Source organism: Myotis nattereri, assembly GCF_964212035.1.
Source record: "Myotis nattereri genome assembly, chromosome: 5".
NCBI lineage: Eukaryota > Metazoa > Chordata > Mammalia > Chiroptera > Vespertilionidae > Myotis > Myotis nattereri.
This window is the reverse complement of record NC_138080.1, coordinates 23,201,831-23,223,926: the sequence shown is the minus strand read 5'-3', so window position 1 is coordinate 23,223,926 and position 22,096 is coordinate 23,201,831. Positions and strand designations below refer to the sequence as shown.

General features: G+C 55.9%; 2 protein-coding genes across 6 annotated transcripts in view; one reads left to right on the top strand and one right to left on the bottom strand.

The window, feature by feature from the left end:
* DDX39A (DExD-box helicase 39A) overlaps positions 1–6,097 on the top strand; it is a 20,906-nt gene extending 14,809 nt beyond the window's left edge. For 2 of the 4 annotated variants that reach the window (XM_081091467.1, XM_081091466.1), the window contains exons 2-11: positions 2,175–2,386; positions 2,499–2,626; positions 3,243–3,335; positions 3,700–3,883; positions 4,560–4,678; positions 5,023–5,154; positions 5,248–5,357; positions 5,443–5,587; positions 5,714–5,861; positions 5,947–6,097. In XM_081091467.1, the coding sequence (XP_080947593.1) occupies positions 2,179–2,386; positions 2,499–2,626; positions 3,243–3,335; positions 3,700–3,883; positions 4,560–4,678; positions 5,023–5,154; positions 5,248–5,357; positions 5,443–5,587; positions 5,714–5,861; positions 5,947–5,963 (1,284 nt within the window). In that variant the 5' untranslated portion in view covers positions 2,175–2,178 and the 3' untranslated portion in view covers positions 5,964–6,097. Of the gene's footprint in view, positions 1–1,151; positions 2,387–2,498; positions 2,627–3,242; positions 3,336–3,699; positions 3,884–4,320; positions 4,358–4,559; positions 4,679–5,022; positions 5,155–5,247; positions 5,358–5,442; positions 5,588–5,713; positions 5,862–5,946 lie in introns of those variants that run through there. The other 2 variants (XM_081091468.1, XM_081091469.1) reach the window with 2 other exon arrangements.
* On the bottom strand, positions 6,071–22,096 carry ADGRE5 (adhesion G protein-coupled receptor E5). 2 transcript variants are annotated; one of them, XM_081091462.1, is made up of 18 exons: positions 22,010–22,094; positions 18,777–18,827; positions 18,478–18,603; positions 17,880–18,038; positions 12,914–13,063; positions 12,307–12,350; positions 12,107–12,184; positions 10,493–10,667; positions 10,304–10,411; positions 9,880–10,103; positions 9,103–9,279; positions 8,161–8,352; positions 7,727–7,953; positions 7,534–7,600; positions 7,316–7,407; positions 7,074–7,242; positions 6,887–6,985; positions 6,071–6,789 (listed from the first exon to the last, which is right to left on the bottom strand). In XM_081091462.1, the coding sequence occupies exons 1-18, from the start codon at positions 22,047–22,049 to the stop codon at positions 6,760–6,762; spliced, it is 2,208 nt and encodes a 735-aa protein (XP_080947588.1). In that variant the 5' UTR covers positions 22,050–22,094; the 3' UTR covers positions 6,071–6,759. The 2 variants fall into 2 exon arrangements, with proteins under 2 accessions (XP_080947588.1, XP_080947589.1); XM_081091463.1 differs by lacking the exon at positions 12,914–13,063 and having other exon boundaries at positions 22,010–22,096.

The window sequence follows — 22,096 nt, the reverse complement described above, 5'->3', positions numbered from 1 at the left end:
AGCTAAGGCCAGTGAGGGTGGGCAAGGGGCGAGATGAGGTCTGACCACAGAGGGGATCAGGTGTAGGGCCTGGGAGGGTGGTGAGCACAGTGGGAGCCTGTGGAGGGTTTTGAGCAGGAGTGGCATTCTCTGACTGAGCCTCTATAGGCTCCTTTTGGCTGCTGTGGAAGAGTGGATGGAGGATCATGGGGGTTGGAAAACAGGGAGACTAGTAAGGGGGCTGTTGACAGAATTTAGATACCCAGATTCCCATCAACTGACAGTGGATAAATTGGTACTGTACCTGTACGATGGAATAGTCAGACATGAAAAAGAATGCAATACTGATACATGTTAAACATGGATAAGTCTTGAAAACCTGCTGTTGAAAGAAGCCAGATAAAAGGATCACATTCTATGGTTCCATTATATGAAATGCCCAAAGAAGGCATAATCATAGAAAAGAAAGACTAGTGGTTGCCAAAGGGGTTGTGGGCATAGGATGATAGCTCAAGGGCACAGGGTTTGTTCTAGGTCAGCTGTGGGCAAACTACGGCCCGCGGGCCAGATCCGGCCCGTTTGAAATGAATAAAACTATTGAAAAAAAAGACCGTACCCTTTTATGTAATGATGTTTACTTTGAATTTATATTAGTTCACACAAACACTCCATCCATGCTTTTGTTCCGGCCCTCCGGTCCAGTTTAAGAACCCATTGTGGCCCTCGAGTCAAAAAGTTTGCCCACCCCTGATCTAGGTGGTGCAATGTTCTAAAACTGACCGTGGTGACGATTGTATGTATCTATGATTACATAAAAACCATTGAATTGTACACTTTAAAGGCTGTAGCATGTGAATATCTCAAAGCTGTTCTAATTTTAAAAAGAAAGGTAACGGCAGCTTGGGACCTGCAAGGTAGCGGGGGTGAGAACTGGCCTGATTGTTCCTTAGGGTGGGATTTGTTGCTGATGGGACAAGAATGTGAGAGAGAATGGGGATGCAACCTGTGGGGAGAAATGGAGGGTTTTTACTCTGGGCATTTTGAGTTCAACTTACAAAGGGAAATGAAGAGGTGGCGGTAACTGAGGGAGCTGAGGAGAGTCGTTGCTGTTAGAGACACAGTTTGAGAGGCCTCAGCACAGAGGTGGTGAAAACCCCGGGCCCCGGAGTCATGGAGAGGATGAGTGACACGGTGGCCATAAACTGGGCCTGGACCCTCCGCACCCAGCTCAGGAAGAGGGGCTCCTTCAGTACTTCTGCTCCGTAGACTGGAGGCTGGGGTGGGGCAGGAGTGACAAGAGACAGTGTTGTCAGGTTTGGGTCCCTGTAGCACATCTCAGCACCCAGTGGGTGCTCTGTATGTTTTGGATTAAATAAAGCCAGGATGTGAGCTAGCTTTGTATTAATTCCATTTACCGTCTCAGCTTCATTTTTATTGGCCCAGGCCCAATGGGAGGCCTTTTCATGAGAGCACTTAATTATTCCCCAGTGCAGACCACAGAGAGCAGGAGGAGCTGGGGCTGGGCAGATGCTGCTCTCACAAACGCAGGTCTCTGCAGGCTGGGTAGATTCCCTTTGACTTGATTGCGATTGATAGGGACAGGGTTCCTTTAGGCTAGGTAGTCTCAGGCAGTTCATTAGACCTGAGACCAGGGTGCTGAGAAGGAGGCATTTGTGCAAAGATCTGGGAGCTCATTCTGGGGGCATCGATGGGCTATAAAAGCTTGGGGTAGGGACTCGAGTCTGAGCAGCCAAGCAAGGCTGGGTGATTTGAAAGGAGTGGCACGGAATGAGGTTGACGGGCCGAGGAGGAGGGTTGTGAGGGTCGTGGGGAGGAGTTGGAATACCTCTCTGAGCAGGTGAAGCCGTTGTGGAGGTTTCGCCGGCAGGGAGAGCTGAGGTGGTTAGGAGAGTGGTTAGAGATGTGGCCACAGCAACAGGCTGAAGCTGGGCGATGCTGCACAGACGGAGCTGATGGGATGTGCTGCTGGGGTCAATGTGGGGAAATGAAGTCCTGTCTGAGCTTCATCAGCTGGTGGCCTTCCAGGCCAGCCACTGTGATAGGACCCCAGTGCATTGTCCCTCTCGAACCTGTGTTAACAGCCTGCAGCTGCTGTGTAGCCTTCTCCCTGGCTGGTGGGCTTTCCATGCATCTCAGTTGCTTCCCTGGGCCCTTCCTCCCTCTTCTGTTTCCAGTATTATGGCGGAACAGGATGTGGAAAACGAGCTTCTGGATTATGAGGAAGATGAAGAGCCCCAGGCTCCTACAGAGAGCACCCCAGTACCCCCCAAGAAAGATGTCAAGGGGTCCTACGTTTCCATCCACAGCTCTGGCTTCCGGGACTTTCTGCTGAAGCCTGAGCTCCTGCGGGCCATAGTGGACTGTGGCTTTGAGCATCCATCTGAGGGTACGCCTCCCGGTTCCTTCGCTCCCCACCACACCACACCCCTCCGCTGACCCCTCCGCCCACACAGAGGGAGAATCCAACTTCCAATCACTCATGGGCCTTTTTCCTTCAGTTCAGCACGAGTGTATTCCCCAAGCCATCCTGGGCATGGATGTCCTGTGCCAGGCCAAGTCTGGAATGGGCAAGACTGCAGTCTTCGTGCTGGCCACCCTACAGCAGATCGAGCCCGTCAATGGACAGGTGGGTGCGTCCTCCCTCCCAGGCTTAAGTTATGTAAAGTAGCATAGACCACGATTCCTTGTGTTAAAAATTCCTGTTTCCACATTCTTTTTGTGGGCTTTTAAAAGGAAGTACAGTATTTAGTTTTACAAAATCCCCCCAAAAATAATAAGCCAAGAAAAAAGCTGGAAAGTGCCCACAGTTTTACCATCCAGAGACATGGTAGTTATTTTGCGTGTACTTTCTAAATTGTCCCTACAGTATTTCTGAAGGGGGTTCCACTGCACACAGCTTTGTTACTGCTGTAGTTGCCGACAGGCCTTAGCTGTCTTATGCCATGACAATCGTGTTCCACTCTCTTGGGGGATAATTGAGGTGAATACCAGTGTTCTGTTTTTGTCATGTTGGGGCAACATCCATGTGCTGCTGCATGTGGGTACACGAGCCTTTGTTTCCTTGGGGTACATGGTGAAGGAGGGAGTTTTAGTGGGAGGTCATGATGTGGTTGCAGAAGACCCCAGTGTAGCTAGAGGGTAGACTCAGCACGGGGCCCGTCACTGGCTAGAGAGCCAGTGTGGGCTGTGGCTGGGGAGGATTTAGGGTGCTGCCTTGCGTGAGTCTCTCTTGTACCCAACAGGTGACCGTCTTGGTCATGTGCCACACTCGGGAGCTGGCCTTTCAGATCAGCAAGGAGTATGAGCGCTTCTCCAAGTACATGCCCAGTGTCAAGGTGAGCCCCCTTGAGCCGGGCCTGGCGCCATATGGTCCTCTACAGCCTGGCTGGCCTCAGCTCTGGCCCAGCCAGCATTTACCAAGCTTGGCTGCAGCAGCTGCCTTTGAGGTTTGCGGTGGTTTATGCTCCTTAAAAGCCTGATGAATTATGCATGGCCCCCAGAGGCCGGCGCAGGTCCCAGCCCTGGGCTGCTTTTCGGTGGAGCTGTGCCCAGGCTCTCAGGCCTCTCTAGGCTTGGGGAATTGAGGTCTGCTGCAGCCTGAGTTGGCAGGGCCATGGGCTGGGTGGCTGTCAGCATGGAGTAGGGTGCGAGGCTTCAGCCCTTGGATGGGCAAAAGTGACTTTGTCCCCCCCCGCATAGGTGTCCGTGTTCTTCGGGGGTCTCTCCATCAAGAAGGACGAAGAGGTGCTGAAGAAGAACTGTCCCCACGTCGTGGTGGGGACGCCAGGCCGCATCTTGGCACTCGTGCGGAACAGGAGCCTCAACCTGAGAAACGTGAAGCACTTCGTGCTGGACGAGTGTGACAAGATGCTGGAGCAGCTGGGTGAGCGTCCTTGTGGGTCTGTGGGGCTGCCAGAGACCCAGCCAGCCGCACCTGTGCCCTCACAGCCTTCCGACTTCAGAGCCAGGTGGACCCTGACAGGCCAGGGTGAGGGATTTCCCAAAGTGGGGTCACGTGGGTGGCCGGCAGGTCTCCTGTAGCAATTTAGGGCGAGTTCTTGCTTTGACCTAATGTGACCTGCTACTTCTGACCCCAAGCTGAGTGGGACCACAGGGCCTAAATGAGCCACTGTCTGACACATGTTAGCCTGACGCTTGCCATAGCCTCCTCTCCTGCCGGGTTAGCTCTAGACCCCCTGCCTGCCCTAAGTGAGCCCTGACAGGGCCAGTCAGAGGTGGGGCTTGTGTCCTGGGAGGTAGCTGCAGCTCTCACCCCAGCAGCTGTCTCTGCCTCAGGCTCCCTTCCCTGAAGCATGGCTGGAGGTGCTCTGGCACGGCTGCTCCGCTCTGGCAGCGTGTAAGTGGATTGCAGCTCCTCCTGGGCCTGCTCTCACCCCAAGACCAGCCCCGCAGGCATTGGGGTCTCACCCCTCCCTCCACTCCTTGCTCACACCACCCTCATCTTGGTGCCAGGTTGGGAGGGGCTGGGACTGGTCTCGGTTGGGGGTCAAGGTCTGGCAGGCACTCATGCCCACCTGTTTCTTGCCCTCCCCACCCAGACATGCGGCGGGATGTACAGGAGATCTTTCGCCTGACGCCACACGAGAAGCAGTGCATGATGTTCAGTGCCACCCTGAGCAAGGAGATCCGGCCCGTCTGCAGGAAGTTCATGCAAGATGTGAGTAAGCCAAGACCTCAGTGCAGCAGCTTTGGCCCTCCTGGGTCCTGAGGCCCAAGCTGCTGCTGCGGCACGTCGCCCATGCTGCCCTCACAGCACAGCAATGCTGGGAGGCTTGTGGAGCCCTTCTTCCCTCCTCGCTGTCTTGTCGGATTGGGAGCTGAGCTGGGTCCACACCTGAATCAGACCAGAGCTTAGATCCAGCTGTTGGGAGAGAAATGGTCACTGGGTACAGCAGCCTCTCTGGGAAGCATCGCAGCGTGGAGTCGTTCCTGGAAGGTTCTGGGCAGGCAGGGTGCCCAGAAGTAAGCCCTGCCCGCCCCTTCCTGCCCCCCTCCCCTCAGCCTATGGAGGTGTTTGTGGACGACGAGACCAAGCTCACGCTGCATGGGCTGCAGCAGTACTATGTCAAGCTCAAAGACAGCGAAAAGAACCGTAAACTCTTCGACCTCCTGGACGTGCTAGAGTTCAACCAGGTGACACTGCTGTTGCCCTTTGAGGGGTTCTGGGCCTTTGGAAGGACAGTGCACGGGGACCGTGGCCCTGACTCTGCTGCCTTCCTCCGGCAGGTGGTGATCTTCGTGAAGTCGGTGCAGCGCTGCATGGCCCTGGCCCAGCTGCTCGTGGAACAGAACTTCCCGGCCATCGCCATCCACAGGGGCATGGCCCAGGAGGAGCGGTGAGTATGTACCACCACGAAGGCCTGAGGGTGGGGCCCTCAGAGGGAGTGCCGCTCAGGAACCTTTTGCTTCTCCTGCACCCAGCCTGTCACGCTATCAGCAGTTCAAGGACTTTCAGCGGCGGATCCTGGTGGCCACCAATCTGTTTGGCCGAGGGATGGACATTGAGCGAGTCAACATCGTCTTCAATTATGACATGCCTGAGGACTCGGACACCTACCTCCACCGGGTGAGTGGCCCCGCAGAGGTGGCACCTCCCTGAGGGCCCCTTCCTGGGGTGGGGACCAGGCCTGGCATGTCCTCAGATCCCCAGGTTGTGCCTCTGCCTGACCTGAGTTCCTGTATCTCCCTGCAGGTGGCCCGTGCGGGTCGCTTTGGCACCAAAGGCCTGGCTATCACTTTTGTGTCTGATGAGAATGATGCCAAAATCCTCAATGATGTTCAGGATAGGTTTGAAGTAAACGTGGCAGAGCTTCCTGAAGAAATTGACATCTCCACATACAGTAAGTGGCTCGGGCAAGAGGGTTGTGCTGGGCCCCGGGGGCCTCTCCTCCTCTCTCACTGGCCTCCGCACATTCTGTCTTACAGTTGAGCAGAGCCGGTAACCACACACCTGACATCCCCGAGCCACCCTGCTTCCCACGTGCTGCTTCAAGTCCTCTTTCTAGGCGACAGTGGGGCTTTCTTTTTACTGTTCAAACACTGTAGATTTGTGTAAGAATAAATTTTTATTATGGAAGCCTGGCTCCCGCCCATTTGTTTCTTACTGGTCTCTTCACATTTCACAGACATAGTGGGCCTGGTCAGTGAGCCCCCAGCCACCAAAGCCACCTCCTGTACTAGTATCTGTGAGATTAAATTTTAAATGTCAACATTGAAAACTTTATACAGATTTTAAAAACAACAACACATTACACAACATCCATGACCTTCAAAACATTGAGAACCCTCTGTCGGGAGGCAGACTGGCCTCTGTACCGTGAATCTCAGGGCCTGAAGGGGCCCTGCCCTTCTCCCATCCTTGAGCTTAGTCTTAGCTTAACAGGAAAGTAGAACCCCAGCACGCTGGCCTCTTGTTATGTAGCAAAGACAGATGAGTGGGAGGCCAGGAGCCTTGTCTGTCCGGGTGTTGGGTACCAGGGCAAGGGGCTGCAGCCCTGTCCGGCTCCTGCCCACCCTGGGTGCCAGCTGGGGTGCAGCAGAGGCAGCCAGAAGCAGGTCCATCAGGTCCGACTCCACCCTCTGTTCCTGGGTTTGGCGCCAGAGAACAACTGTTGATGCCCCTTCTCTGGGGACAGGAGAGTGGAGGGATCAAGGTGGTGAGAGAGGAGGGGACAGTCTTCAGTATGTGCAAAAGCTGCTGAGGCCACAGGAGCTGCTGGCCTGGCCAGAACCTCGCAGTCACATGCCAGACTCCGACGGCCTGAGGGCCTGGAGAGAGAGGAACCCGGTAAGGACTGATTCTGGACTGATTCCGGCCCAAGGCTGCCTTCTGGCCCTGCACCCCCACACCAGGGTTGGCCCTTACCCTAGTCTGGTTTTGGCTGGTGCTGGATGTCGACGTGCCAAAGTCCGAGTACTTATTCCCAGTGACCGTGCAGGCCCACTTCCGGTACTCCTCCCTCACCTGCAAGGCCCAAGGTGCCAGGTCAGGGGAGGCAGCCCCAGGAAGCAGGGGAAGGGGAGGGGACCCCCACAGCTGCCCCACGGCCCACCTTTTTGTTGAGCAGGCAGTGCAGCAGGAAGAGGAAGAAGCCCTGCAAGCAGTTGAGGATGGTGAAGGCATAGGCCAGCACCTGGCTCCTCGGGTTGAAGAGGAACAGGCCGAAGACCCATGTGCAGCCCAACACCAGGAGCTGTGCGATGGCCGTGATGGTCAGCACCCTGGGGGAGAAGGGCAGCTGTAGCAGGGGACACCTCACGCATCCCCCCTCTCCCTGTCGGCCCCTGCCCTCACCTGGCCTTCTTTAATTTCTTCATGTCTGGGTTGATCTCAGAGAACTTCTGAGTGAGCTTCCAGACAGTTATCACGAAGATGACAGCGTTACACTGGGCAGGGAGCAGAGAGTTTGGATTAGGGTTTTGTCCTTGGAACTCGGGGAGAGCTGGCCTGTTGGGCTCAGTGAGGAGCCAGATGACACAGGCCTTAAGGGTGGAGCGTGGGGGATTAGTTACCAAAATGATGAATGTCACAGGTCCCAGGAAACTCCAGAGGAAGCCGTGCCTGCGGTCCAGCCAGCAGCTGGATGAGAAGAGAGGGGTCTGGTCAGGAGCCTGAGGGGATTGAGGGGACTGGGGCACCGAGGTTGTGGCCCCACACCCCTGGCCAGACCCCAGCCCTCCTATGGCCTCACGACTCCCCACTCACTAGATATCGCGGCCGTAGCCCTCGGGCTTGGCGGCCGCTGAGATGGCCACAATGAGGAAGGGAACGCCGTAGCCGATCAGGTAGAGCCAGCGCTTGCTCAGGCCCTGACCCTGGAATACACGCACCACGAGGAAGTAGAGCTCCAGGCCTTCTAGGCTCATCCAGCAGAAGGCAGCCAGGAAGCAGTAGTGCAGCAGCCCGGCCACCAGGCGGCAGCGCAGCCCCACCTGCGGGGTGGGGGCGGGGCAACTTCAGCGCATTCCCGGCCGGAGCACTTGTGGTGGGTGGGGTCACGGCGGGGGCGGGGTTGTGGGCGGGGTAGGGGGCGTGGCCAGGTGATGCTCAAGCTGGTGCAGGGGCGGGGCTTCTCCGACCTGGGACCTAGCTAGGCTAGCTCCCAGGTGAGAGATGGGCACTGTGGGGAGGGACCTCACCTGGCCTCCTTCGTTCTCTATGCCGGCCAGAAATATGGCAGAGCCCAGGAAGAGGCATATGCAGAGGTGCAGGTGCACGGTGGTGCGCGAGCCCTGGATGGGCCGCACTAGCAGGAAGGTGAGGATACACAGCAGCAGGCAGACCAGCGACAGTGCCAGGCCCACTTTGGTGATCAGGGCCAGCTTCAGGTCCTAGATGCAGGATGGAATGGGAGGGGCTTGATCAGCACCTTGAGGCCTTCTGCCCTCCTTGTGGGTCCCACAGCCCAGACCCACCTGGTACTTGCCTGACCTCAGGACTCAGATCAGGCCGATCACCTCCCCCCACCTCTTCTGCCTTCAACGTCTGAGCAAGCCTGCTGTGTCTGTCATTCTAAATGCGCCCCCCCCCCACACACACACACACACATACACATCCGTGGGTGCAGCAAGGATCCCAGACTGCTCTCTGGAAAAGGTCCCAGTGAGGCTTTGACTGTCACATCCTTTTCCAACACTGATGGGTCCCCTTCTCTGACCTCATCTCTTGCCCCTCCCACACCTGGACACACCTATCAGCTCACAAATCCTACATTTTAGCACTTCCTGGGCCTTTGGCCTGGACCACCGCCCTCCCCTACTCTGCCTAGCCCATTCCAGTTATCCACATGGCCAGTTCATCTATGGATCACCTGAGGCCACATACAGAGTTGTGCTCCAGCTTTTGGCGGTATTTAACAACTGGGTCAACTGGATCGGGGTGGACAGAGGGAAGCTGGCTGGAGCAGGGCCTCCAGTCAGGCCACATTTAGTTGCTGGGTCAAGGGGGCTTGTCTGTGGGACCACCTGAGCTGTGCAACCAAAAAAACGCGTTGGGCCACACCATCAAGAACCAGCTGCTCATCTCACCTAAGCCAACCTTGCCATCTGTGGGCTGTTGAGGGTAGCCCTGGGGCTGCTCACCTCCACGTCGTAGTGGGCCATGAGGATGGCAAAACTGCTCAGGTGGCTGCATTGGCAGGTGATGCTGTTATTGCTGCTGCCCAGCTTCTTGCAGCCTGTGGTGGACCAGGACCCACCACTGTCGTTACCCTTCCAGAAGGCACAGATTAGCTCCTGACGTGACTTGGGCGTCTCCGGCTGTGGGCAGGTGGGGTGTTCAGAGATGTTAGCCTAGAGTCCACCCTTGGGGTCTGAGCTTGGGCTGGGTCTGAGGAAGCTGCTTTGCATTGACAAGTATTTACTGAGCACCTACTGTGTGTGCTAGGCCGGGGCACAGCAGTGAACAGGGCAGACACAAATCCCTGCCCTTGTGGGGCTGATATGCTCATTGGGGAGACAGGCAGTAAATAACAAACCTAATAGAACCTAATAAGTAAACCCGATAGTGTTTTAGAAGGTGGTAGGTGCTATTTAAAAAAAAAAGAAAAGAAAAGAAACAGGATAGGAGAAAGATAGGGCATGACTGATTACAGATTGTAATTTTAAATAAGGAGGTCAGAGAGAGCCCAATAGAGAAGGTGGCATTTGAACAAAGACTAGAAACAGGTAAAGGACTGAGTCATGTGAGGGAAAGGTATCTGAGCCAGAGAGCACAGCAAGTGCAAAGGCCCTGAGGTACATTTAAGGAAGTAGCAGAAGGGGCGGAGGTGGGGAAATGAAGACTGCAGAGGGGCCATTATGACCTTGGCTATGGGGTGAACAGTGGGGCTGATCCCACCTCCCCACCCAAGGACTCACATGGTAGGAGAAGGAGAAGGTGACAGGAGGGTCTAGTTTCTCCGTGTTCTTATTGCTCAGAAAGACCGTGTTGACGGTGGAGAGGATCTTGGCCTGAGCATCGTTGACGTAACTTTCATGTGTCTCTTCCAGCTCAATTTTCTTCTCAGGGTCCAGCTCCACGGAGGCATTGACCAGCAGTGTCTCCATTTTTCGGCTGGAGAATATGCCTGCCACAGTGGGGCCTGGGGAACAGACATGCTGGCTACCTTCCTCCCTCCCTCCCAAGATGTCCAAATTAGGCTTGGCCAGTCCACCATGATGCCTGGAGTCCCTCACGATGGCTCAGTTTCCAACTGTTACATATTTGGAACCTCACGCCTAGCCATATCCCAGCTCTTTCTTCCCTCTCCCACCGGTGCCCCCTCCGGCCACCTGCTGTTACCTGAGTCCCCGACTCCAGCTGCCTGAGTCCAGTTCAGCTTCATGCGTGCATGGCTCTGGCCCAGGGTGGCGGTTCCATTCCGTTGCTCCTGGATCATCAGGGACAGCTCTGAGGGGAGAAGGGCAGTGACTGTGGGATCCAGATGCAGGATGGGGCCCAGGGTTGGGGCAGGGCAGGAAGAGGCCTCACCTGTGTTCAAAGGGGAACGGTAGGTGAAGGAGGGTCCAGGCAAGGTCTTGGCCAGGTTCCTCAGGACTTCTTCGAGGTATGAGAGCAGGTGGGTGGCCATGCGGTACCGGTCAGACAGGGCCAGGGCCTCCAGGTCCCCAGGGACTTCCAGCTCATCCAATGACGTGATGAATTTCTGGGGGTGATGGGTGACAGCTGCTGGGTCCCTGCACCACAGGGACCGCCCAAAGGACCCTGATCTCACTCCCTCACTAGGGAACACACTGGAGAACCCCCCAGGTTGCCTGGGGGACAGACACAGGGGAATCATCTAGATGCTGCAGTAGCCAGAAGACAAATGTGAGTATATGCCTATATGGCACATAGCGTTGATTAGCCACTGACTCTCTGCCAGGTTCTCTCCTAAGTCTGCACTGTCCAGAACACTCACCACGAGTCACACGTGGCACCATATTGAAATGGTAATATTTTGAATCTATTGGGTTAAATGGAATCTTCACATTAATTTCACTTGTTTACTTTTACTTTTTAAAAAATCCTCACCCAAGAATATGTTTTTATTGATTTGCAAGAGAAAGGAAGGGGGAGAGGGAGAGAAACACCTATGTGAGAGAGAAACATCAATTGGTTGCCTCCTGTACACACCCCAACCTGGAATTGAACCCGCAGCCTTTTGGTGTAGAGAACAATGCTCCAACCAATTAAGGCACCTGGCCAGGGCTAGTTTTCATTTTTTAAAAATATATTTTTATCGATTTCAGAGAGGAAGGGAGAGATAGAAACATCAATGATGAGAGAGAATCACTGGTCGGCTGACTCCTGCATGCCCTCCACTGGGGATTGAGCCCGCAACCTGGGCACTTGCCCTTGACCTGAATCAAACCTGGGGCCCTTCAGTCCATAGGCTGTCACTCTATCCTTTGAACCAAACCAGCTAGGGTTATTTTTACCTTTTTTTTTTTTTTTCTTAAATAAAGCTACTGGAAAAATTTAAATGACATAAGGGGCTCATATATTTCTACTGGGTTACGTGCATATGCTAAAACTTACATCCAGTGCTTACTGTGGGCCGAGCACTGTTCTTTGAGAAGGATTCTCTTAGTTCATTTAAACCTTCACAACCGCTGTATAAAGCGGAAGACTGGGACCCAGAGAGGGGGACCCTGAGGTCATGGCAGTAAGTGTGTGGGGGATTTGAACCTCTGTGACTCTGCTCCAGAGGCAAAATTCTGAATTGCTCCATTCTGTAGCCATTATATCCCTTGCGAGTGTGAGTGTGTGTGCGAGGGCCACCCAGGAATGGTGGTTGTGTATGTACATCCGTTTGTGCGATGGGGATATACAGGGTGTCCTCAAAAATGTATACATACTTTAACAGCTGGTAGCTCAATTTTGAAAATGAAATATGCTTTAATCAACACTGCCTTTATAATTGTTCAGGCTGAGTCCATACACTTTTGGGGGACAGCCTATATCTGGTGTGTGTGTAGTGTGCGTACAGCCACAGCTGTTTCTCTGATTAGAGGCCCCTGCTTGGGCTGTCTCCACGCACACTGAAGCATCCCCCAGCCACCCCCACACTGTCCTGGGCTTCCCCCCAGGTCATGTCCTTACGTGGATGGTGTCCTGGGGCGAGGCAGGCTTGAAGTCTCTGCTCAGTTCCTGGACTTTTTCAAAGAAGTTGGAGAGACTCTGGGGAAAGAGGAGACGAGGGGTCAGAAACCCTCACAGGTGGGTGGGGGAGCGTGGGAAATGGGTGGACGGTGGGCTGAGTGGAGGGACCTTGCCTCCTGGTCCCGGCTGGAGTCACTCACCTGGCTCTTGATTCCAGGGGGCGGGGTCCAGGTGGGGAAGATCTCTGCAGGGGACAGAACAGCTGTCCATTAGGGGTGTGTGTGTGTGTGTGTGTGTGTGTGTGTTGGAGGCAGGATCTAGGGTCAGGCCCTCCTTTCACACTGAGTAGTCCTTTGTTTATTCAGGAATCTGGGCCCCTCCCCTCTCCATGCCCCACTCACTTCCCGTGTCCAGCCCCCCCCCCCCCCCCAACGCCTTGGCTGGAGGTGATGACACCTGCTGACTGCACATCCCTGAGTGGTGGAGGCAGGGGTTATGGGAAGTGTGCAGAGGCCTGACCCACAGCAGGTCAGCCCCCACAGAGGTCCAGGTTGTGAGATATTAGATACCTTTGTCCCAGTTAGTAATTAGCTGCTGCCTGGGGTCCCCCAGGAGCCTTCCCCTTGGTACCCCAGCTCCTTCCGCAGGACCCCCAGATCTTTTCCCTTTTAGTCTCAAAGAATGGAAGCCTGGCCCAGCAGGGAACCCCCAGCATTCATTCTGCTGGGTTCGTGTGGGTGCCCGTGAATATGTGATCAGGTGGCTTGAGCTGTGGGTCTTTGGGATTGTGGGATCGGAACTCCGAACCTTCTTCACAGACGGTGTTGTTTGGGCCATTGGGGGACCCAGAAACCGGCTTCCAGCCAGGGCGGCAGTGGCACTCATAGCTGCCCTTGGTGTTGTTGCATCGGGTTGAATTGTGGCAGGAATGTTCTCCCGAGGTACATTCATCCACATCTGAGGACAAGGCCAGAGCGTCAGGCTCTCCCTCTACTCCTTGCTCGCATCCTTCCTGCCCCTTCTCTCAAATCCCTTAGCAGTTCACCCCGAGGACACCCCACTATGTACATCCGTTTGTGTATGTACATCCGTTTGTGCGATGGGGATATACAGGGTGTCCTCAAAAATGTATACATACTTTAACAGCTGGTAGCTCAATTTTGAAAATGAGATATACTATAATCAACTATGCCCCGCTTACCAGCCACCTAGACTGACAGGATACAAACTTGTGGTGACGTTTTCCACTGTAAAAGCACCATAAGCTCAGAGCGCCCTGCAAGGCTGACAGGGCAGGACTGTGCGTGTGCAAGTGTCATCCCAAACCTGTGCCCCCACCCGTAGGGCAGGATGGACTGGGGGACTTCTAACCAGGGAAGCTGCCGCACTGATAGCTACCATGCGCTGAGGCTGTGGGCTGTAGCACCGACGCGCCCAGAGCTGCAATCTTGCCCTTATTAGAACAGAATCCGAGCCCTGGCCGGTTTGGTTCAGTGGATAGAACGTCGTTCTGCGGACTGAAGGGTCCCAGGTTCGATTCCGGTCAAGGGCACATGCTCGGGTTGCGGGCTCGATCCCCAGTAGGGGGTGTGCAGGAGGCAGCCAATCCATGATTCTCTCTCATCATTGATGTTTCTCTCTCTCTCCCTCTCCCTTCCTCTCTGAAATCAATAAAAATATATTTTTTAAAAAAAGAACAGAATCTGAAGCTCAGCCCTGCCTGGCCCAGGTCCCCCTCTCCTCACTGCCTGCACTGGGCACACACCGTTTCTGAATGTGCTGCCCCTGCTCTGCCAAAGCGCCTTATGGCAGCTGCCTTTCAGATGGCTCAGCAAAGTAAAGAAGAAGTGGGTCATTTATGAGATCTGAACTCCAAACCTTCACAGATGGTGTTGTTCGGGCCATTGGGGGACCCAGGAATCGGCTTCCAGCCAGGGCGGCAGCGGCACTTATAGCTGCCCACATTGTTGAGGCAGTGGGTGGTTTTGTGGCAGGGTTTTTGTCCCGAGGTACATTCATTCACATCTGGGGACAAAGCCAGAGTGTCAGGCCCTCCCTGACCCCAGTTCTCATTGCCTGAGGATCCCACCATCAGTACACATGGCACCACCTGGTGACCTTCAGCTTCACCCTCAAAGCACATTACAGTGGCCTCCCTACAAGATGGACATGGCAGGGACCATGGTCTCCAGTTTATAGGTGGCAAATCCAGGAGGGAAACTGAGTCACAGGGGCTAGGTTTCTTGACCAAGGACTCCTCCTGCCTACACCCTCCTGGGCCCTGGCCCTGGTTCCCTTCTGGGAACCAGAAGTCACACCTCCCCCTGCTGCATGTGACAGATGAGGAAAGGGAAGGGTCGGGGGTGCTCACAGGGGCTCCACAGGAAACCCCAGGCCCAGAAGACCCTGCCATCGCCCTGCTCTGTGGCAGGACTTTTCGGGGAAGCGAATCCTTAGGCAGGGCCTTGGCAGGGAACCTGAGAATCTTCTCCTGCCTCCTGGGGCTGCGGGGCCTGCGTCGGCTCCTTCCCCAGCTCCATCCAGTTCAGTCTCACAGCGTCCTCCCGGGGCCTCTACCTTTGCACAGCTTTGGGTCCTCTGGGTTCAGCTCAAATCCTGGCGGGCACGTGCAGGTGTAGCTGCCATGGGTGTTGACACACTTGTGGCTTTTACAGATTCTGGGGTCCAGACATTCGTCCATGTCTGCAAGGGGAAGGAGAGGGTGATGGATGCCTGCAGCCGTGGGCAGCCTTCAAGGCTGGGAGTCAGCCACGTTTCCTGCCATAGAAGCGTCTGAAGGCCCCTCTGCCTCCTGCCATGTGAGTGGTGCCTTTTCTAATTCACATGGAGGTTTCCTGTGGGTAAGCATGGTGGCCTAGATGCTCTGTTGTCCAGATGTGGCCAGAAGCGGTCCAATTCCTCTGTCTTACTCCCTCCACCTCTCCCACCCGGCAGCTCCCAGGTAGGGCAGGGACATCACTGCCACCTGTGTCCCAGCCTGAGGATGTGGGCAAAGGCCAGGCTGGGCCTTCCTGGAACCAAGTGCGGGAGAAGTGCTGCAGGCCCTGAGCAGGCTCCTTTCGGTGGCCTTGGTCCTGACTCCCCCGGGTGGTGCTGTGGGGCTGAGCTCTCCTTGGAATCCTGGGGACTCTGGTGAGACAGCGCTCTCCCATCCACACGACTTCTGAGACTCCAGCCCATGGAGATGGATCGAGAACCTCCCCTGAGCCTGATCCCTTGCGGACAAGGCTTATAGGCGAGATAGGCCAGGGCCACCTGGACAGTGGGTGCCAGGCCATGAGGGCAATGGGGCTGACATCCAGCCATGCTGTCTTGTGGTGAAGGTGCCCCTTCTGATCCCCCTGATGGCATCCCCTGGACTGGCAGGGAGTGATGAGAATCCACATGTGAGCTTGGCCAGAGGTGGCCAAGGGCTGGGTGCCTGGAGCGGGGAGCAGTGGCTGATGGGTGAAGAGTGGCAGGTGTGTCTGTCATCTGGCTCCTGGTTCTCCCACCAGGGACACAGACCTGTGGGCCTTCCCTAGAGGGGCTGAGCTCTGTCTTCTGTAGCCCCATGGTCTGGGCCCCCATGGCACCTGGGCTGACCTCCTTGGGAGAGGATTGAGCCTGGGGCAATGGTCCCTGATGACGCCCCCTCTTGTCATCTGGTCCAGGTGGGAGCCTCTTCCTTCACCCAACTCTCAGAGCTTGGGGCTGGGTGGGGAGGTCGACGTCAGTCCTCCCCCAATTTGTAACCCATTTGGATCCGGTCATCAGGCTGCCCACCGTCCTGAGAACTGAAGTTACAGGGAGGGTCAGGGTGGACGCCTGCTTGGGGGAATAGATGGAGGCTGAGTGGCTGAGAATTGGGGTCAGGGTATCAGGAGGCAGCTTCTCAAGCTGGGGCTGTGGACCAGAGGCAATTTTCTTGAGGGGGTCGCTGGGGCATCATAGCCCGGGGGGTCTGGGAGGGCCTGGCATGGCTGCCCCTGTGTGGGCTCCGGTGGCATCAGGTCTCATCTCAACAGGCAGTGGCGATGGGGAAGAGGACGGTATTGCTCTGTAATGCACTGCGCCATGAGCTCTTGAAGTATCTTGACTGCTGCCCTCGTGTGTTTTATGCAATAAGACGCCAGGTGAGCAGGCTCCGAACTTCTGGAATGGCCTCTGCAGAGGGTTCTGAGTCATGCGGTTCAGAGAGGGTGGGAGACCAGGTAGGTACCTGGGATGGCCCTTTGATGCCTGGAGAAAGAGGGGTGAGCGGCCAAGGAAGGGGCCCAGGTCTCCTGCTCAAAGCAGACCTCGTGGGCCATGACGCGAGCAGACAGGTCCTCAGGTCGGCAAAGGCTGGAATGCCGAGGTGGGCAGGTGCGCAGACGGCCCAGCTGAACCCGTCACAAAGCTAGGTCTTCAGGTGGCAGGTCCTGATCCAAACCCGCAGCAGCTCTCTCCCTGAGGTGCCACCTCACTCTTGTTCGGCCATGTCTCTGCCCAGCAGCTCTGGCCCTGTCTCTCAGCCTGGCCTGTTCCTGACACAGCCACACACGTCAGTACCCACAGCACCGCCTGCGTGCAGGGCTTGCAGGCACGCTGAGTGGGACCCATGACCACCGCTGCGGTTGTGCAGGTGGCTCACTGCACAAGGGGGTCCAGCCAAGGAGGCAACAGGGGGCTAAACACCAGCTCGCTCTCCATTCCCCAAACACACCGTGTTCACCTGGAGACAAGGGACATGTTTCCAATTCACATGAAGGCTGTGCCCTGTGCGCAGGCTACACATCGGGGGCATAACGTCTCCCCACAGAGGCCCCTGAGGACCAGCAGTGCCGTGGATGGAGCCCTCCCGCTGGGCTCCAGGCAGGTGCAGGTGCCCCCTTCCTTCCCACCAGGAGGCTCTGCCACCTCCCTCTGCACACAGGGCAGGCCTGCGGATCCGGCTCAGAGCCTCCAGGATCCCCAGCTCGGCCTCCTCCTCCCCTCTCTGTGTTCTTCACTAACCCCCTCTCTGGGTGAGTCATGGCTTCTGCCTGACCACTGCTGGCTCCATCTGCCTGCGGATGCTGAAGCCCCTTCCCTGCCCACCTGCTCTCCCTGGAAAGGGGCAAATCCTGGTGATCATGGAGGCCTGGCTCCTCTTGAGTCCCTGGTGAGGGGCTGGGCCAGGCCAGCTGTTCTGAGTAGCCACCCGGGGTACGTCCCCTGGGATGTCCAACCCGGAGAGGGTTGTAGATCAGAATGAGTGTAGTCTAAAAACCCAACAGCCACCACTGTGTTGTGCTCTAAGATCTCATATACTTTCCCAGCGATTCTGTGAGGTAAGCACCATTGTCACTCCCTTTTACAGATGGGTAAACCGAGGCACAGAGAGGTGAAGAACGTGTCCAAGGTCATACATTTAACAAAAGGAAAAGCTTCTTTTGTTTTTATCTGTAAAAGGTAGTCTCTCTCTCTCTCTCTCTCTCTCTCTCTCTCTCTCTCTCTTTACACAGAATCACAATAATATTATCACATCTCGCACATTACCAGTGATTTCTGAATAAGTGTCCTGGCTGGCGCTGCATACACAGCTGTCAGGTAGCAAAACCAGGACTTGGGTCCTTGGCTCTCATGCCACCCTCCTCCCTGTGCTAGTGGGACAGGCACAGGCACACTTGTCCCACTCAGACCTGGGGCTGCACCTATCACCAGGGCCCGGCACCCTGTATGCCGCAGGAGTGGCTCTGGTGACTCCTGCCTCATGGACAGGGAGATGGAAGATGCGGGTCATTCTTACCTTGACACGTGTTCTCTCTCGCATTACTGAACTTTGCTGCCCCAGAAACAAGCCTGTATCCTGGGCTGCATGTGCAGTAGTAGCTCCCCACCGTGTTATGGCAGTCTGCGACTCTTCCACAGAGAGTCCCTGGCTTGCCTTGTTCACATTCATCAATGTCTACAACAAAACAGGATAAAGGGTCACCTCCCAAAGCCATGAGTGCTCTCAGGGCAGAGAGTCTGGTCCCATCCCTAGCATGGAGCCTGATGCTCAACCAGTGTCTTTTGGGAAATAATTAAACTCAGGCAACATTGCTGTGGCTGGAGCAAGCCATTCCTGAAACCCACTAAATCAGCTCTGCTCTGCTCAGCTTTCTGTCTGTCTCCTGGATTTAGATACAGGACCAAGTGTGAAGTGGTGGGTGAGTGGAAGCTCTGCCTCCCCCGCCCCAGTCTTCCCTCTGTACGAAGCCATGTTTATTCACTTCTCATTTTCCACCTTCATGTCTTTCTCTTTCTCTTTCCTCTGTCCTTCATGATGGTCTGAGAACAAAGGCTGAGGCCACCAACCACCATCCCGTCTCCATGTAGCCCTCCACCACCCCAAGCCTCTGTACCTTCACAAGTTTCCCCGTGCTGAAGGATGATCTCCCCAGATGAAGATTTGAATCCCTGATCACAGCGACAGGCAGTGCCATTGACACATGAGGAGTTTGCAGGGCACCACCGGGGACAGGCAGCGGCTGTGGGACGGAGACCATGGTCAGAAGATGAGGGCTGAGCCAGAGGCTGGGTAGGGGTGTTGGGAGGGGCAACCCTGAGCTTCCTCCTGCAACAGGCCTTTCTCTGCCTGGGCTGAGAGGTGAGGTGGGGTTGGGACTCTGGCTGGGGACTGAGTTACTCCCAGCAGACTCACCCCTGGTGTTCTGGGGTCCATCTTCCAACAGAATCAGCAGGACACACAGCCCTGGAACAGAGAGATGGGGGGTCAGGAGGACACAGAACGGGGGAGGGAGGCCTGAGGGTGACACATCTGAGGGAAGCGGCTGCTCACCCCTCCCAGGCTCAGGCTCTGTCCATTACCCAAGGAGAGAGTGGGCAGGTGGCACCTCCCTGGCCTCCAATGCCCATGGCCAGAGGGTCTGCACCCATCGCCTGAGGTGGCTTTCAGGAACTGAAGAATGGGGAGGGGCCCGAGCCTGGCAGGGGTCTTGGCTTCTGCTGATCTGTGGGCAGCAGTTCAGGGAAACATACTGGAGCCAGATGGCCTTGGTTCGACTCCCAGACCTTGGTCAGGTGCCTCATTCCTCAGTTTCCCCTTCTGTAGAATGGGGATGAAGAGGAGACCCATTTCCTAGAGTGTGAGGGTTAAGCAGACAAGTACTGCCTGGTGTGTCAGAGTGCTTACTGCCGTCATTTCTTTATGTAAAAATGAAGGGGTTGGGCCAGGTGTCCTCTCAGATCTCCCAAATCTAAGGTGCTCCAGCCCACACCCTTCCTCAGGGACACAGGTGCAAGCACACTGCACCCACACCTGTCCACCACAACGACCAGCTTGGGACCCAGTGGTGACATTTCACGCCCTGGCTCCCTGCACACAGGAAGATGCTGGGGGCTCATGTTAGGGGTGGTGCTGCACGGGCTCCCCAATCCTGCTCTTCCTGCTGCTCAGGGGCACCTCATCCCAGGGCATGTCCTGGGGGTTCTCCTTAAGTCAGCAGGGGCTAGAGAAGAGGACTTCCTTGCTGTTCACCAGAGAGACAGACAAGGGGACAGATGGAGAGAAAATAAAGAGGAGGGAGGGAGGGAGGGAGGGAGGGAGAGAGAGAGAGAGAGAGAGAGAGAGAGAGAGAGAGAGCATTAGAGACTTAGAGGAGAAAGAGGGAGATAGAGATGGAAGGAAAATGAAAAGATGAAAGCGAGACAAAAGACAGAGAAATGGAGAGAGAAACAGGCAGAGTTAAGAAGACAGTGATCTAGAGATGGACAGAGAAATAGGAAACTCCTAGAAAGGGAGAGACACAGATGCCAGAGATTAGATGGAGAGACATGAGAGATAGAGAGATTGAGAGCCAGATAGAGAAACAGAGGGGAAGGGTGAGAAGGAGGGCGGGAGTGAGTGCGGTGCCTGGGCAGCAAGCGGGGTGCAGGGAGGGCTTGAGGGATCCATCCAGTCCCTGCAGATCTAGAGATGCTGGGTAGGCAGTCCAGACCCAGATAATCCAGGGAGGCCAGATGGGGGCAGCGGGTGGAGGGATGGGGGCCAGGGAGGCAGGGCAGGAGCGAGTCACTTCCTGGGCCAAATGAAGGGATAACTCATGGCTCCCATTCCCCCATGGAGGGGCTCCCAGTCCCCCATGGAGGGGCTTCCAGGGGAGTTTTGGGATGGATCCTTGTGAGCACAACTTGAGGAGCTGTGGAGGGTGCAGACTGGAGGGCCCCCTGAGCACTCAGTCCCAATGTCCAAACTTGATACCCTCAGGCCAGCAGAGGGCAAAGACCCCCACACCCTCCCCAAGGCCTCGAAGATGCGGTGAACAGGCTAGAACTCCTGTCTTCCTCCTCTCTGGCCACAGGGTTTGGTTAGTTCTCCCTTTGGTGGAACCCACTTCCTCTTTGTAGGGCAGACCACAAATGACCTTCCCTGGCAGGGTGGGCCCTGGGCCGATTTGTAGCACCGTCCATGCTCACAATTACCCTAGAAGACAGGGCTCTATTTATGCCCACTCTGCAGATGGACAAACTGAGGCTCAGAGCCCAGAAAAGGCTTATGGAGAAACTGGCGAAGAGGGGGCTGGGGAAGATAGAAGTGAGGGGTCAAGTTCCCCAGACCCTGCAGGGAGGGGGTTCTCTGTGCTGAGCTGGGCTTTCCTGCCCCACCACAGAGGCTGCTGGGCCAGACCTCCACCTGGGACCCAGGAAGCCACCCAAACAGGAGCCTGGAGAGGGGTGCCTGGCCCTACTCCCAGTCCCATCTGGTTTGCATTCCCCTAGCTGAGCCCTGAGTAGTCAGATTCCTGCCTGGGGCCCCTGTGGCAGGGGTGGGGCAGTCATTCTCTCCTTGCTCCTCCTGCTAAGGATCCCCACCCGCCTCCGCCCCAACACCCAGACCCACCAGTGAAATAATAATAATAGTAACATTAACAACAATAATAATGTTACTTAATTCTCACTGTGAACCAGGACTCAACCCTTAACACAAGCCTGTAAAGTGGAGACCAGCCTTTCTCTGCCCCATTTCTCAGACGTGGAAAGTGAGGATCAGGGGCGCTGTGACTTGGCCCCTGACACATCGCCGCCTTCAGCTGTGCTCCACACGGACTCGGCAAATTCACTAAAAATCATCTAATTGTAACCATGCAACAGGCTATGTCAATTACACCTCACCTTCATAAAAAAACAACAAAACAAACAGCTCGCGCCTGGCACCCTGGGCCAGCACAGGGAGCCCCATCCCTGTGGCCTGGGGAAGTTCTGAGTGGCACCCAAATGTCATTTCTTAACTCTCTTTGTTGCCTGGTTGCCCAGGCAACGGGCTGCCCTGATAACCTGATAACCGTTAGAGCCACCCTGGGTGGGGCGGGAAGGGAGGCAAGGGGGAAGTCACAGCAGAGCCCAGGTTCAACCCACAGCAGCAAAGCCCTTCAACGCACAGCTGAGTCCCCGCTGGGTCTCCGGGCTTCCCCTGCCACACAGTGGGAGAAGTGTGGGGGTCACCCTGCTGTGGAAGGGTCCCCCTTAGCTCCCTAGCCCCCTCTCTGCCATCTGTTAGGAGTGACTTCGTGAGGGGGCCACAGCACTCATTCGCCCCCTCTCTTCCACCTGCTTCAGTTTCCCCTCTTAGGGAGCAGCTTCCAAAGTGGATCTGGAAGGAGCGTGGAGATCCCTCTGGGGTGGGGAACAGACCCTTAGAGCACCCGGGGGGTTCCTGCCCGGGAGAGAGGGTTCCCGGGCACTGCCAGCGGCTCTCCCATGTGCCGAGGCTCCCGCCTAACCATGCGGCTTCCTCCATGTCAGGCCCAGAGCTGCCAGCGGTGCCTCCTGTTTCTCCTCAGTGCGGGTGGTGTGGGGAGACTGGAAAATGGAGGCACCAAAGGGGTGCTGCCAGGGGCTCCCTGACCCCTCCCAGAGGGGTCCCCAAACTCTTACCCTGTAGGATGTGAAAGGCGCTGAGGCGGGGACCTTCCATGGTGACCGGAGCTGCCAGCAGGGGAAGAGGCGGTGGGGCAGTCCCGA